A 17,837-nucleotide genomic window follows, 5' to 3' on the forward strand; every position below is an offset into this window, starting at 1 on the left:
GGGGCGGAGCCCCCTAGTATGCTTATATATCTGGTTTATATCTTCTGTCTATTAGGCAAGCTCCCTCTGTGACTTCTGAGTCATCTCACACAAAAAAAACAATTATTAAATCTTAACCAAATCAAACAAGCATGCTAAAACAAATGCCAATATTTAGGGCAGGCCTGAATGCCCAGGTTGGAACATTACCTCTTCCCACACTCTAATTTTACATTGCCCTCCAGGATTTGATTCTTCAAAACCATGCCCCTTTCACTCTGATTATTTAATCCTTTACACAGCTCATACTGCCAAACATAGCATAGCTTCTTCACACATATCTCACAATTTTTTCAAATGCAGACACAAACAAATTTAAAGAATAGTTAGCTAAAAGCAAAAGAAGATCAGCATTGAATGTAGTTTGTTCTGTGAGCACAAAGTGAGACATGTAGCAGTTTTGTTCATTTCATTCACATTGTTAGCTTTTTGCTTTTCACATTCACTTTGGACTGGGTAAATGCTGGCATGTCCAGTTGGTAGCTTTTTTTTTTTTTTTACAAACTAGTAGATCTTTCAGCCAGTTATCACAGGCAGTTGGATCAGCCAGGTCTGAATTCCTGTTTAACCGTCTACATGCAGAATCAGATTGCCACCGACCATTATCAGTATAGGCTGGGATAACTTGTATTTGACACCTGGGGCCTCATGTATAACGCCGTGCGTAGAACTCACACTATAACATGGCGTAAGCACAAAAGTGGGATTGTGCATACGCACAGAAAAATCCAGATGCAGGAATCTGTGCGCACGCAAACTTTCACGTTCTTCCACTACATAAATCCCAATCAGCGTGAAAAGTAACGCACGTGCACGTGCCTTCTGTCCCGCCCCAACTCCTCCCAGAATTATGCCTCTTTGAATATGCAAATTGATATAAATAGCCTTCTGTGAAAAGACAATGGGAAAAGCACGGGAGAAAATATAAGAATTTCAGCGAATACCAAGTGGAGGCAAAGGAAAAACGTACTATTTGTTGGTTTAAACAGTGATATAATCAACAAAAGGAAGTTGATCAAGAGACAGAGTGTCGGAGAAACTCGAAGGCTCAAGTTCACAAAGTCGCACAGTGCCCGAAATAAAAAAGAAATCACATATCAAAGTCGCCGTGAAAAGGCGAGTCGTAGCCCACCGTCTGAGTGTCATATGAAAGCTTATTAGGGTACAGACAAAAAAAAAAAAGGCACACAGTGGGGAAAAAAGCACGAAATGTCAACTTTAATCTCGAAATTTCCACTTTAATCACGTAGTTTATTTTGCCATTAAAGTAGAACATCATAAAATTCATCTGAAAATCATTTAATTTACTAGTTTCTCAAATCCCATTGTAACTAAAGTGGCATGTTAAATGCTTTGTTCTGTATTTGATCTTCTATGTGCTCTATGTGTGTGAATCACTACCTGCTTTTTAAACGGGCTTTCTCTTTCTCCGACAGGACACATAATCCATTACATTCGTGAAATTACAGCTCTCTGAATAATTAAAATACTGAGATGTATACGTGATATCTTTTTCATGATGATAGGAATGAAGGCATGTTATTAAACGTGGGAACACAGTGGCGCAGTGCTTGTTCATGTCTCACGCAAGAGGCTTGCTGCGCCATGCGTGACCTTCAATGAAATAATTTATCACAGCAGTACTGTCTCTTTCAAATGTACTAACCTCCAATTCCTGTCCTTACTTTTCTTTCTCCAAAAACCCAATCGCCACACAATCAGCTCTGTAATAGACGTGAAGCCATCTGTAAGCTTAGAACGCCGATTCTTCAGAACTTTTAAGGAACATTGAAATATCTTCGTAGTACGTGTTTAATTATTATATCCGTCTATCTTTCCAGTGTCACATCAGCACCTGCAAGAATACAATGCAATGCAGGAACAATTACTGAACTAGGTAGCACTGTGGCACCGTGTCCTCACATGTTTAATTATTAACAATACAGATTATTTAAATGAAGTTAAAGTTTTATCTGTATAATATAATCAACATATTTTGCTGCATTTCATCTTAAAAATGAATACCGTCATCATATGTAAATACGCGCTTTATAAAGTGGCGCCGGTTGTGCAATATTATAACTGTATCCCAAGTTTACAGTGAGGTGATTGTACTTATAAGTACAAACAGTTCTACAAGGAGCACTTGATGGACTGATTTAGTGCGTTTATAGTTCTTGGGATGAAACTGTTTCTAAACCGCAAAGTCCGTACAGGGAAGTCTCTAAAGCGTTTTGCTGTGGCTCAGGCAGCGTCTGCTTCATGCTGTATACCGATAATTCTCTTTCTGATCAGCTGCTGCTGTGATTTCCCACTCAGATACAGTGATATAAATACTCCGAGTGGTGCAGTGAGAGAAATATGGAAAAAGATGATCTGCTGTTACAACCCTTAACGGGAGCAGCTGAAAGAAGAAGAAGATGCAGTAAGAGTTACAACGCTAAAGCAGTTATGGTATTTGGAATACTATGGCTATTCCCTGGACCATTATATTGCTACAGGTTAATTACAATCAGATGCATTACACTAATAAACAATATGCAGTTAATTTCAGTGTATTTATAAAGCCGCGCCAGGAATGTGGATCTAAGAAAGAAAGGGTGATCACACAGGAACAGTAGTACTGCTTTGATGCTGGGTGCCGCCAGTCTGCAAAACCGGGCGGATAAATTGCGTACGCCAAGGTATGAGTTACCGTGGAAATGTGCGTGGCTTTACGCCAAGTTTAGGTTTTATACATCGCAATTTGAGCGTGGAAACGTTCGTACGCAACATTTCTGTGCGTACGCACCGTTTATACATGAGGCCCCTGGTGTTCTCTGATCCAGCAGAAGTCACCATCTGAAAGTGTGCTTAACAAACAGACCTAGTTAACCTGCACCTGAACACCTCTAGAAATATTTCTGTCCACTTTACCAGGTATTTAGTTAACATCTGCATTTTAAAATCCAGAAGCAGCATATTTGCAATTACTTGCTGCATGGCTGTTTCCTTAACAGGCATTAGCTCTACGGAAATGTGTTCTTTTCAATTGCGGCATTTTAATTAACCTGAATTTAAATAATTATAAATTGAAAAGGTGTTATTCCCAAGCATGCAATATGGCGGTCACAAGATTACATGAGAAGTATAAGAATAACTTAGCTTTGTTTAATATCGGCTTACGCGGTATTACAGACGGGAAGCTTATGACAGACTCTATCAAGAATGTGGGAGTCTTGATCTACGCAGTCTGCCATCTTTCGTCGCCACGCTGAAAGGATTTTCCGGACGGAGGACATAGTCTTCCGCCCGTTAGCTTCGAAAGTGTATTGGCCGTAGGTCCATCCTTATATACTGGTTGCTCCACGTGCAGGCTCTTTCTCTGGATCCAAACAAGGACAGGAAAGGACTCAAACCCCACCTTCAAAAATACAGGAATAGCACAATGCCTACATGCAGTTCTCATTCTCCCAACAAGGAAAGAGGATTTTGTGCTGACAGAGGACAGAAATATACTAGTCTGTCTTTAGGCTGACTATTCAATTCTCCAGTTGTCTTTTGGCTATCTAATCCTGTGCTTGGCTCGGCAATTCTAAATGCTGAGCCCCTGCGTACCATACTTGGTCTGCCTGTATGAATGAATCCATAACAGTGTGCACAGAGACAGTGACATTAAACGTAATATTATAACAAACATATTATAACAATGGCTTACTGTAGTATTGCTATATTTCGATTCCTTTGATTCTGTGCTACATCTATAAGAATTCATCTGAAGGCACAGTTAATACTGCTATTCCAAAATCTGTTATCAGAAAGGGCCATCCAGCTTCTATGTTTATAATTTATTTGTGCTCATTGGATGCTTCAACATTGATCATATTTGACTCTGAACACAGACATAGCGGTACCAGTACCAACTTCAACAATATGGACACCCACACTGCCTTTGAGAGGAATAAAAATTAAAATAATACACCACCTTTTGGCCTATCTGTCAGATAACAGGGCAAATATTCAGAGGTCAAGCTAGCAACCCTCTTTCCATCTACGCCACTTCTTGCAACCACTATCAACTGTGCTACAGTAGCTATTTTAGGGCCTGTATTATCACTGTCAGGGTTTGATTTATACTGAACTCAAAACATTCTCATTGCTCTGTGCCTAAATGTGTTTGTGTTTGTGTGTGTTTCTGCTGGAATCTCTCAGCCATTCCACTCCCCAGTTGCACTTGTTAATCGTTCCAAGTATCTCTTTCAATTACGATATTGTTGTAATTGTTTTCAATCAATTATGTGACTCAGTCTGCAAACAGGAATGTAAGATAGAACTTTTTTGTCCTCTAAGCATAACCAGCTTGTTGCCATCTCCACCTTCACTGGTATTCATCTACATATTAGTACCCAAATCTTCCATTTGAGTACTGTTTTTTAAAGGAACCACACTCAAAAGAGGTGTGTCCATGTGTAAGCTAAGCAAACAGTGAACAGATTGTCTCCAGCTGCAAACACCACAGGCTTTGCAAATCTACTATCTGCTGTCTGTAGCAGCTCTCCTATTTGCAGTGGCTTTGTACATGTCAGCCCCTTTACCGGGTCTTCAAATACCAGTCTCAGCCTTACAGTATGACTGGGATGGTAAGGGAGCAAATCTCTTTTGGAGTAAGACAACCCACTTCTTCCTCATATTCCAATTGTTTTTCCCAACTGGTTTGTAAAGCATCTAACTCTATTTCAGGGATCGTTCCACTCCAGTTCTGGAGGTCCTAATGTTTCCTGATAATCTCTTTCTTTCTTTCTTTCTTTCTTTCTTTCTTTCTTTCTTTCTTTCTTTCTTTCTTTCTTTCTTTCTTTCTTTCTTTCTTTCTTTCTTTCTTTCTTTCTTTCTTTCTTTGTCTTCTGCCCCTTACTACCCTGCACACTCGCACTTCATGTTTCATTCTTCTGGAGCATTGGTCCAATTTTTCAAACATTTTTGAAGTTATTAAAAAAATTAAATCAGTTTTATCATTTAACTTAATGACATTTGTTTGCTGCTTTACACTGTCCTTCAATTACTCCAATTACTCAAGTCAACAACCATGCCACAGGTCTCTACCATTTTTATTCCCTGCTTTTACTTTGCAGATTCTTCTCTATATTTTCAGAAGTTGGCTTGGTAGCCATCTTTAAATCCAGTTTCAGTACTGCATGTGCTACAATTTAGACATTATGGGTTTCAAAGCTGTTATAATAAGTTGGTTTATAATTTCTTTGACTCTCTCCTTGTATTATTTAAGACAGTCTATACGTCCATTTAGAGGGTTTTGTGACCTGAGGATTAAGAATATAGCATTAGTTTTTTGCATTTAAAGTAAATTGCTAACATTTAATATTTTTGGCGTCTTACCAATATACCATCTTGTTTTCTTTGAGCACTGATCCAGTCATCATGACGCAGATCCTGGTTGCCAGGGGCATGGTCACAAAGGTCACGATGAAGGATTTTGTCGAAGCAGAAAAAAAAAAGAACTGTTGTAAAAAGTCATTGTCAGTTGTATGTCATTCATCACAATATTTTTTAATAACTTGGGTGATGTGTAGAGTACTCAAATCTCTGATATCTAAAAGTTAGACCACCAATGAATAATTCGCCTCATGCCTCCAGGACACAGCCTGGTGACTGTCTGTCTGTTTGCTCATTTTACCTGCGTCTGGATTGAATTTTCTCTGGGTACTCATTTCCATGGCCAGAGTCAAGTTCAGAAGGGTATTTTTAAAGCAACAATATCTTTATATTATGTATGAAATGTGCACAACAATGAATAAGGAGCTTAGTTCTCATGAAAGGATATGTGTTTTGTTATGATAATAAATATCTGTGTATTTTAATATACATAATTCAGGTTAAAACAGACTGACTCCAGGGGCTGCTTGAATAATCACAATACCAAACAATCTATAAATTAACAAAACACATTTTAATCCAAAGTTTGTAATAAAGGCTAAATAGATACACAAAAGTAGTTTTACGCTCTGAAAGGACAGAAAAGTGACGGTGTACATATTGAACAGACTTAGAATAGACTAGGACTAATATGTTTTCACTTGGATTTTTCTACTAACAGGGTGCACAGCAGAGCAGTATACCTGCAAGAACAGATTTTGTAAACCATTAATTTACGTTTGTGATGGAGAAGATGACTGTGAAGATGGAAGTGATGAATCAAACTGTGGTACACTCCTTGAATTACATGATAAGTGAATCTTAACTGCTTCTGCTGTCTTTGTTCTGTTTCACTTCCTTTCTTAATACCGTACTACTTATTCCATTACTTTGCCAGTAAACTCTGCATGTTACAGTCATAGCTGGAATGATACACACACTGATCTAAACTAACATTTTATTTCTTATAAAATGGAATCTGTAAATATTTTATTTATAAAACTAATGTTTGTAATAGTTATATTTACTGATGACATATAAGTGACAAAGCTCGGGGTGTTAGTCTGGTAATACATTTTTTTTTTACTAAATTATAGGCTTTCAGATTTGTGTATATTTCCCATTTTGAATATTTTACTGAATTTCCAGATGACTATAAATTATGATTTGGAGTTAAAATACAATGACAGTAATTATCGTGCTACTAAAATTCATGTGATAAAATTGCCCTGTTAACACTGCACAGTTTTGTGTTGCTAAATCATAACCTAGTAGCTTCAAAATTATTTTTGTTTATTTACAGCATGTCCTGCAGGGTATTTTCTATGCACAAGTGGTGAATGCATCCTCAGCACATTTCTTTGTGATGGTACAGCCAACTGCAGAGATGAAAGTGATGAAGCCAACTGTATTGGAAAAGGTCTATCTATCTATCTATCTATCTATCTATCTATCTATCTATCTATCTATCTATCTATCTATCTATCTATCTATCTATCTATCTATCTATCTTTAGATAGATGAGCTTCATGAATTGGTTTCAAGGAGTAGATTAGCTCCTTCTTAAATCAGAAGAAAACTGTAGGCCTCTCATATTTGTGTCTATTTCAAAAAATTAACATATAATCATTAAGGTGTCCACTCACGCTGCTTCAAGTTGTAGTTACTTGCCTCATACTTCAGTGATTGTAATATGACTCACACGCAAAAATATGTTTGCCTGAATTGTTTTAAGTGTGTAAGAACGTTTTTGACTATTTATTACATCCAATATTTAGATCAAGGTGAGCCTATTCTGATAGCAACATTCTTTATATTATGTTTTTGGCGTGAGTGAACATTGTACCTTGTTTATCAAAGTAAAACAGTATGCATGCAAATAATCAGTGGGTGATCAACTGCCCAGCCAAATTAAATCTAACATGCTAAATTTGGTAGGCATCTCTAGTGAGATTTTAAACTATTAGGTTAACATCATTTCCATAGCTAAATAGTGGACAAAGAAAAATACAGCCACTGCTTCTCTGCACATTGGGGAAGTACTGAATGGTAGGGACAGATTGTTATTTGCCATTATTTACCTGACAATTGAACTGTCTAACTTTAAATCATCCACTATTAGACACACATAATCCAGCTGAGGTTCATGGGAGAACAGAAGAACCGAGTACAAAGTAGGGACCAGCCCTGGGTGATGTGCCATCCTTCATAGGGCAAACTAACATATATACACTAACTTACACAGGGCCATCAATCAACCAACGTTTTTGGGACATCTTCAGTTTTAAATATGGGCATGATATCACTGAGAATGCCAGTTTTCCTTCTGCTAATAAGTGATGCAAACATTTTCTCTGAATGGAAAGGAGAAATGACTTACTGTGCTGAGATGACTTTGCAGTCTGCAATGAGTCAGAATAAGTCTGTGGGGACTGCAGGTCCAAAGCAATAAATAGATCTGGCTAAATATTCTTAGACTTTATGTGTGAAGAGTGGGATTTTAGGAAAAACTAACAAATTAAAGAGGAGGCTAACCAATAAGGTTTACTTATTATCATAGTTACTTTGCATATTTTAAGACTTTTTAATGGCTATTATACTGTATGATGAACTGGCTTTGCAATATTCATGACTGCTTAAGTGGTTAGTTATTCTGAAGTCTATTACACCATACCCACTGGTCATTGCCAGGAATATATGCCAATTCTATTACATTATTAGCAGAAGAGAGTTTGGCCTTTAACACACAAGTGCTTGTGGTATTACTTTTAGTCATTGAGCTTTAAAAACAATTGACTCCTCTTCATCTTTCACAGAGGTACGATGCTCAGCTGTTTCCTACCAATGTAGCAACAGAAAGTGCATTGCTAAACCCAACGCAAGGTGTGATGGCACAGTGGACTGTCCAGATTCAAGTGATGAACAAAATTGTGGTAATGTATTGCTAAGCACAAGTCAGAAAGCATGTGCAGTTTCAGAAAAAAATACAATATCAAGAGACATTATGATATAGTGGCTACATTGATGACACATTTATAAAGATACACCAATGATGTTTTGAAAGTTTATCTTACCTGCACTGATGTAAGAATGGTCACATTTGCAATCAAGGTAAGTAAGGGTTTGTTAAAGGTTCAATTTAATCATCTAGTTACCAACTATGCTTAATCTATTTCAATGTCACAAAAGCTGAAGCCTATCCCACCCATATTAGGCACAAGTCAAGGCTACCCAGGGTAGAGTGACCAGCTATAAAAGATACAAATAACAAATATTGTGTCCTTATTTTTTGAATAAATGCCAGATATTAGACAAGCTATACTGTGCTTATTTAAACTGCACGCCGATTCTCTTTAGTATTACTGCAACATGATTCTTTCCAGCTGCACCATGTGATACTTCACTAAGAGAAAAGGTTCACAACAATTAATGGTTCTAAATACTAATATTTAAGTTTTTTAATTTGTATGTAAAGGCTGCACGGTGACACAGTGGTTATCAGTGCTGCCTCAAGGCTGCTGGGATCTAGTTTCACATTCTGACCTGGTCACTGCCTATGAAACATTTGCATATTCTTCCGTATCCTGATGGCGTTTTTCTAGGCATTTGTTGCTCTCACCTCCAAAGACATGCAAGAGTCAGGTTGATTGGTGAGTGTGAGTTATCATGGTAGGGGTGCATTTGTGCCCTGCATATAATCAGTGGATGGTGATCCCACTAGTGCTACCAGGATAAAGTCCAGCTGCCCGTGACATTGCAAGTTACTATAAAGTTTAAAACAAATAGGATTATTATGTATTACAATGTTTTCCTTGGTAAACTCTTCCTCTTTTTGTCTATACATTGAGAGACCACTTTATTTAATTCATTAATCAATACAGGGGAGAGACTAAATGAGCCAGTACCATGGTAATGCTGTCTTGTGATCATGTATATGTTTTAAAAGTATGGCAAGAGAAGAAAGATGAAGTGTCTGTGACAAAACCTCATGTGTGGATAGCGCTTTGAGTACCGAGAAAAGTGCTATATAAATGTAATGAATTATTATTTAATCTCAGAACTGGGATGAAAGAAAAATAAACAAAAAAAGAATGGTTGTAATAGCGGCTTTCTCAGTCTGGAAGAAGTGCTTCCAGTAATGTCGAAGCATCATGCTTTGATGCTGATTATTATTAATAAATGCCAACCTCTGGTTTGTGATGGTCTTAAATATCAGTAGAACAACATGGCAGAAGTGACGTCAAGGTTTCTGACTTACTTTCTCTTATCTAGGGGAGCAAATGGAAATGATGTTAACACTGGTGTCACGCCATTCTTTTTCTCTGTTGTATCTTCTCAAGTAGAGCCCAAAGATACTCCACTGACAACTTTCTCAGTCACCGGTAATGAATCAGCTGCTCAATTTTGAATCACCTAAAGTTTATGTAACAAACACTTAGGAAGAACAGTATACAGAACAGTCAATTGCAAGAGATATTGTTAAAATTAAAATAAGCAGATTGCAGACCACTTTTGTAATAATAGTTCATGATCAAACACGACACCCAGGTTTCATAAACAGAAACTGACACTAAAAGTGTTACATCCTAAAGTGATTGACGCTAATGACATTGAATTATGAGCTGATACATATCACTACAGTTTTATTTGCATTGCAAAAAGATTGAACTCAACCAGATCTGAGTTTCTTTGAAATAGTTAGATAATAAAGAAAAGGGTGCATCATGTTTCAGTTATGAGGCAAATAAAGCTGGATATCATCTGCAAGATGTGAAGCTGAAAGACAGTCTGCCTTATAAGTACTGGATTAAAAAGGGTCCTAAGATTGAACCCCACAGAATTCCACAAGAAAGGAGACAGTAGATCTAAAATTTACTCCAACAAAGTGATCGTGGCTTAACAAATAAGAGGAAAGCTATTTAAAGCAGGGTCAGATATAGCTTCATTTTTGTCTTAACAATGGAAGTGGATCTGGCGGCTTACAATGTTAAATACATCTGAAAGGTCAGGCAGAAGCAAAATGAAGTGAAAGCCATTGTCTCAATTAAGTAAATCATTTAATACACAGACTAAATCTGTCTCTGTATTATGGGCTTGCCTAAAACTGGACTGCTCATAAATGTTACAAGATACCATGTCACAATGTAACTTAGGGGCAACATTTTTCCAATATTTTTCATAAAAAAGGGAAGTGAGAATTAGGCTGGTAATTTTAGAATACTGTAATGTCATTTTTTTTTATTAATGAGGACATGACAACTACTTCCAGAGAATCAGGAACTACACAGAGAGAGATTTATCATATGTAAATGAATATGAGCAAAAAGGAAAGTATGAGTTTCAAGGGAGCAATAGGTAGTTTTAAGAAAGTTCACTCCCAGGTTAGCAGTATTTATAAATGCAAGTCGGAAAGGTTGATCCTGAAAGGCAATTGTATTCATATGCAGATGACAGACAGCTGAAGCAGAAACCACATATAAGCTTTTAATCTTCTCGATACAGCATGGCTCTCTGCATTTTAAGAAACTGAAAAAGTAAAAGCGTTGTTTGGTGATGTTAATCTAGCAAATTTGAAGAGAAGAAACTGAGTGTTGTTTTTATTGGCAGTGATAAGAGAAGAGAAATAATTCATTTTGGTCAGCCTCACGTTTTTTCAAGCAATTGTTTTACTTGCTTTAGTCAGATTTGATTTTAAACCTCAACTTGAGTTTCTGCCATTTATTTTTAGTTTTCTGCATTTCTGATTTTGTTGATTTAGCAATGCTAGTAAAACCAGGTTGAATATTTTTAACTTTTATGTCAACTGATTTAACTGGGGCCAAAGTGTATGACACCACAAATAGTTAATGGTTATTAAAGCTAAGGCAGCGATATAATCATAATTTTCAAAGATTTGATTGGAGGACAGGATGACAGTGAACAAATATATTTTGTGGTTGGGGATATGCTATTTTCAAATCACCCTGCACAAGGAAATGATCTGAAAAATTTTTGTCTGAGATACACAGATAAGAAAAACGAACATCTTTTATAGTAACAAATATGTTATCTTTTACTTGAGTATGAGAATAAACAATGGGAGTTAAGCTAAAAGATTATAGAAATTCATAAAATTCTGTTTTAATAATGACAGGAAAAGAAGGTACGTTCAAATCTGCCAACATAGTTAATGAAAAGAATTAAATTAATAATATGGTATTGTTACATGCAGCAAGCAGATGATAGATAGATAGATAGATAGATAGATAGATAGATAGATAGATAGATAGATAGATAGATAGATAGATAGATAGATAGATAGATATGACAGCAATTCTAAAGAGAGGAAAGGAAAACAGCTGATTTATTCAAATTAACTAAATCCAGAAATAGAAGGTAAAGGTTTAAGATTAAATAATGATCATAAAAACACCCTAGCACAACCTCTTCTCAGAGATTTAGAATGTGATGTGTGCAATAAGTGTATTTTCAGGCAGACATATTTCTATGACGGCATGGATATCAATGTACCTTATTACACAGAGGTAAAATATTTAGAAGGGAAACATACATTGTTTATGCCAGCACAGGTTTCAGACATCCCATAGCTCCACAGTTACGCAAGACAGAAAGAAAGCTCTAGGGCACTACAGTGGAAAGGAGACTCCTCTCCATGCCAGTTTAGACAGCCAGTAGACCACTAAGGGATGGGCAAGGGGGCAATATCAAGTAAACTGATCTGAGAGAACCTAAAGAAATCAGTTTACTTTAAAAATATTGCCCCTTGCTTAGAAATCTGGAAACACAAGAGTGAGGTCTTTAGTTCTTTTAAAATAGCTCCCAGACTTCACAAAGGGATACGAGTAGCAGTTTGGAATTATAAGGTGCCATTATTCCCAGAAGGCAGCCCAAAAATAACCCATGACAAACCTGGTCATAGAGATGTAAAAGTAAACTCACTCCTTGACCTTACTGAATATTGAGTCAGGCTGTAAGTATTCTACAGCCGGTGTATAAAATGGCTGGTAAAGAAGAACAAGGACCAGGATCAAAAACAAAGTCAGTAAATGGGCTTAGTTTGCAAACCAGAACATCTATTAAGCCAAAATGTCAAAACCAAAACACTATCCTAATTCATTGTCAGAAAACAGAATCTTAACGTTTTTCAGTAAATTACATCAATTTTCTTATGGCTGCAGCACAGTTAGATGAAATGTCTCAGTCACCATTACAGAACGAGCCCAGGCACCTCAATCATTAGACCAGTCTGCTGGCAGTAAAAGGTGGAATGACCTTCATCAGCTGTTTCCAGCAGTTGATTGACTCTTGATATTCAATCTTATTCTTGTCTTTTGTGTATGGGTATCATATGAATTGTTGCTAGATTAAACAGGTGGCCTACACCCTAGTGTAATTCAACCCAAACGGGACATGCAGTTTGACAAAATGGGTGCTCTTTTGCGCTTCTGTAACATAATAGCAATCTTTCCTCAAGGCACTCAGTTCTGCAGATATTTCAGACAATGCTGTATACTGTTTCCTTTAGTTCCATAATTATGCGGCATAATATATGCCTGTACATTATGATGGTTTTGTATCTTTGGGGACAAAGCTGAAAAATGAACATTATGTCACGTCAGTGATGGCTTGTTGAAAAACTGATGTCTGATTAGCTGTCTCTTTAGAACACAGTCACAGATGGCAACCTCATACATGACTCTAGTTTTTGTATCCTTATTTATTCCTTTACTGTAGATGACCATCTTAAGGTTTAAATAACCTACAGAAAATGAAAACAGAGGTGTGCTGACAATAAATTATAGCAAATGAATTAAGAAAGGAACAGAATAGTAAGGGAAAATTAAAAAGGGTATTTTTTAAAATACATTTGCCATAGTTGTGTCAGGAAATAAAGACAGATTGCAAACAAGTAAAGCAGAAAGTATTTTCATCCACCCGGCTCTATGACATCTTTCTTTCACTTTATTAGGTTTTGTTTGTTTTTTAATGACACTCACACACTAATTTTTCACTTGAGTCTTAATTCTTACTTTGTATTATTCCTGATGGTATCTCAAATAAAGATGCAAAATACATGAGAGTTCACAGGAACTACAGACATTGGAATTATTCATCTTCCTATTTTCTTTTACATTATAAAGGAGAAAAGAGCTTATAACCTTCTATGCAAGGCACAATCATTGGTTACCTGCCCTCACATAGCCAATATATCCATCCAATTCCTCCGTTATTGAACCTGCACAGTCTATTTCAGGATCTCCAGGATCACAGTCTATCCTAGTAGTACTGTACTGGACTAAACATAGGAACCAACCAAGGAATTGGCACCCATCCATAACAGAGCTCACTGCTTCATGCTGCTTCACAATTGGCCAACTAGGAATTTCCAGTAAACCTAACATGCACATCTTTGGACCAGGAGAACATCTATTGTGAGGAGCAGAATATCACTACACTGAGAACAAAACCCAGCTCTCTGGCTCTCTGGAGCTATGAGGGAAAAGTGGTAACGATTGCACCACAAGAGTGCCAGTATAGAGCCACTAATTAAATGTATATAGAATGAGTGCACAAGCCGTGAATTAAAGCTGCATCTCTTGAGCTGTGAAGCAACAGGACTAATGAATTATATACCATTTCTAAATAGTAAGCATTGTAGAATGTTGTTGACATGAAAATGTTCAACATACTTAATTGTGTGCTGGTAAGAAAACTGATCAATCAAAAACAAACCCATACAAGACCCCAGAGCAAACAACATGGAATATAAAATGATGAGGTGGTCTACCTGCTTGTTAATAATGTTCCTATCTTTTTCTTTTATTGTAAAACTATGCAGTTTTTTTATTACCTTTCTTACCTACCTAGCCTTGTATCAGAAGTTTTGTTTTATGACTTGGGCACTCAGTACTGGTGTCATTCTGCTGCAAAATTGTTTTACTCTTTAATATATTCATAGACATGCAAAATTTCATAGAAAAAGCTGGAAGAATGTCTGATGGTACCATTCAGCTTGAATAAATATTAATGGTTGATAATTATCATTATAGTTCAGATCTCAAAAACTCACAACGAAAAAGTTCAGCAGTGAATTTTCTTCAGCATTACAACAGCTGTCCCATTTCCATAACCTAAACCTAATTCATATGATTTATTGTGGGTGTGTTATGGAATCCTTCATGTGATAGTTTTTTAATTCTTTACAGTAAAAGACTGCATGTTTGTTTAAATATATATTTTTATTTAAAAAAATGGCCAGCATGGTGGAGCAGTGGTTCGTGATGCTGCTTCATACATCCATTGTCCTGTATTTGAATCCTGCACCTGGTCGTTGTTTATGAGCATTCTGCATGCTGCCCCTGTGTCTGTAGGTTTTACTTTGGATATTGTCCAAAACAGTTCCAAAGAGATCATTGTTAGGTTAACTTGCAATTAAAGATTGTCCATGTATGAATGTGCATAAAATGGTCTGGCACCCTGTCCAGAACTGGCTTTTGCTTTGCGGTCAGTGATCCCAGGAATTTTAAAAGAGCCAAAACAAAAACTATAAATGTGGCAAAATGAGCAGTAAATTATTCAAAACTGCAGTTTATCTACTATATCTACAGGATTATAATTTTTCTACTTTTATGTGTATCTAATTATTTCAAATTTGTATTAAAAATATACATTTACAATAAAAGTCATAAAAAGCTACCAGGAGCATAGACTGCCCATTCTTTTTATAGTGCATGAACATAAGGGCAGCAGTGTAATCTAAGTTGAAGAATTAAGGCTAACACTTTTATTATTACGTTTATCAATTACAGAGGTTTACAATCTATCTGTTCATTTTCTGAACCCACCTTTCCTATTGTCAAGGGTTTGTTCCTGCCTTGTGCCCTATGCTAGCTGGGATAGGCTTCATCACCCCTGCAACCTGGTCTGGATTAAGTGGGTTAGAGCATGGCATGAAACCTTGCCTATTAGCCTGTCTCTACATCAAGTGGGTACAATGCAAGAATCAACACTGACATCACAGTTCACACACATACCCACACTGGGCCAGTTTAGAGTGTGCAAATGTGCAAATTGAAGATCAGGTTCATGTTTGTTGCTATGTGTACAAAGTACATTATGATACACCTCTGAAGTCTCTGTACAGTAATCATCCTACCTGCCAGTCAAGCCTTTGCCCTGATAAATCTCTGGACTTCAAGCTCAAAATAGCTTATGACCAAGTGTCACATGGTAATCACCAGAGTCACTTCATGAATAAACTCACATGTCCTCCGTGTCCTTGACATGTCCTTGTTCATTATAAAAAAAGAATTAAAGGGAATTTTCCTGGCTTCCAGTTTTTATAACCGCTGCCTGTCTACTGACAGGCCTCAGACGCATACAGTCCTCAGTCAGCTGCTGGCCCACATTATACAATTACATTGAGTCCTCCTACTGGCACTTGTATGATCCTTACATTTTTTTTACACTTTTTAATATTTTCTGTCTTTGTATATGGAGTGCAACACATTTACAGGCTTCCTAATCTGCACTCTAGTTTTCAGTAAAACAAAAGTAAGATTCTCTTTGCTGTAATCACTTCTGGTTTGAGTGTGACTATCTAAGGTTTCTTTCAGAGACACATTATATGTAAACTGATCAATATTGTGTTCTAGAATTAAGTTTACATTTCTCACAAAATCCTCCAATTGGCATGTAGAGTTGCAATTTAGATGTCATTTTGTTCTTAGTGTTTTCTGTGATTGTATTTACTAAGGCAGGAACTCGGCCCTATTAAATACAAAATAATATACAGATCCAATATATGAAACTGATAATAAGATGGACCTTAAACAGTTTGGCAAAATTCTACCAAGTAAAACAGATATGGAAAACTTTTACCAAAGGTGTTTGTTTCCATAACTGTTTGAATATTTAAATCATCCATTAACTCTACATGATTATAATTTATAGCGAAGTTAAATAAAAATATGCCAAATTCAGATAATTAATATGGCCCAATTTGTCTATCAATTAGTATTAAAAGTGTGGTAGCTTCTGTTTAAATATCTAATACGAACACTTAAAAGGGTATGAAATCACATACTGTACATGTTTACTCCAGCTATTGACAAGTTTCACTACATTGAATTTAGTAGGACAAGTAAAAAAAAAACCAATAAGGAATGACTTAATCACATTTATATTTAGTAGAATGACCATTTGGGGCTGGGTGGTCTTTTAGCCTTTTCCTTAGAACCCGTGCTGATTTATTTTCCCCAGCATAAAAGTCAGATGAAGTAAGATTTCTTATATATTATTAGCATCCCAATACCATGGTCCTATTACCATAATGCATCTTGCCAGCAGGAGTTTCCATTTTGATTTTACTGATATTATTAAAATCAAATAACATTCTATACAAATAAGTCAGGTTTACAAACATAGGTTCAGAACAGATGTGGAGTTTTCATTTTTATGTTCTCCCTCGCCATCTGGCCAGAGCATCAGACTTAATGTTAATCATTAGGGTCTTAAAAAATGAGTTTAGAATATTATTCCAGATTTAAAGAAACTATTTTATCTGTTACTCATTTATCTGTTTTGTGTAGATGCTTATTGATTTATTTTTGTTTATTATTGTTTCCATTTAATTTATATTTTTCATTAATATACCTATCCATCCATCCATTATCCAACCCGCTATATCCTAAAAACAGGGTCACAGGGGTCTGCTGGAGCCAAACCCAGCCAATACTGGGCGCTGGGCAGGAAACAAACCCCGGGCAGGGTGCTAGCCCACCGCAGGGCGCGCACACACACACCAAGCACACACTAGGGACAATTTAGAATCGCCAATTCACCTAACCTGCATGTCGTTGGACTGTGGGAGGAAACCGGAGTACCCAGAGGAAACCCACGCAGGGAGTACATGGGAAGCGAACCCAGGTCTCCTAACTACGCCACTGTGCCACCCTTAATATACCTATTTATTTTTAATTTATTATTTCTATTTTTTTTTCAATTTTTTTCTTTAACATTTTGTAAAGCACTTTAAGCTACACTCTTAAAAATAACAGTTCATTAATGGCACTTTACTGTTTTTTTTTGGTTCTTTATAGAAATAGATAGATAGATAGATAGATAGATAGATAGATAGATAGATAGATAGATAGATAGATAGATAGATAGATAGATAGATAGATAGATAGATAGATAGATAGATAGATAGATACTTTATTAATCCCAAGGAGAAATTCACATAGCATGTTACTTGACAGAGAACCATTTCATTTTTGCAAAGGGTTCTTTGTGTATGAAATTGGTTCTTTGGGCTTTGAAAGGTTCCAAATATCTTGTCAATACAAAAATATTTCATGTATAGTAGGTGACCTAGAATAATACTAACAGAC

The 17,837-nt window shown here is 36.5% G+C and overlaps 1 protein-coding gene across 1 annotated transcript in view; it reads left to right on the forward strand.

The window, feature by feature from the left end:
• Positions 1-17,837, forward strand: part of LOC114650047 (suppressor of tumorigenicity 14 protein homolog) — an 89,974-nt gene that overhangs the window by 52,730 nt on the left and 19,407 nt on the right. The window contains exons 8-10 of the mRNA XM_028799483.2: positions 6,128-6,235; positions 6,749-6,865; positions 8,262-8,378. Coding sequence (XP_028655316.2) covers positions 6,128-6,235; positions 6,749-6,865; positions 8,262-8,378 — 342 coding nt within the window. The remainder of the gene's footprint in view (positions 1-6,127; positions 6,236-6,748; positions 6,866-8,261; positions 8,379-17,837) is intronic.

The sequence above is a fragment of the Erpetoichthys calabaricus genome, chromosome 4 (genome assembly GCF_900747795.2).
Source record: "Erpetoichthys calabaricus chromosome 4, fErpCal1.3, whole genome shotgun sequence".
NCBI classification, from domain to species: domain Eukaryota; kingdom Metazoa; phylum Chordata; class Cladistia; order Polypteriformes; family Polypteridae; genus Erpetoichthys; species Erpetoichthys calabaricus.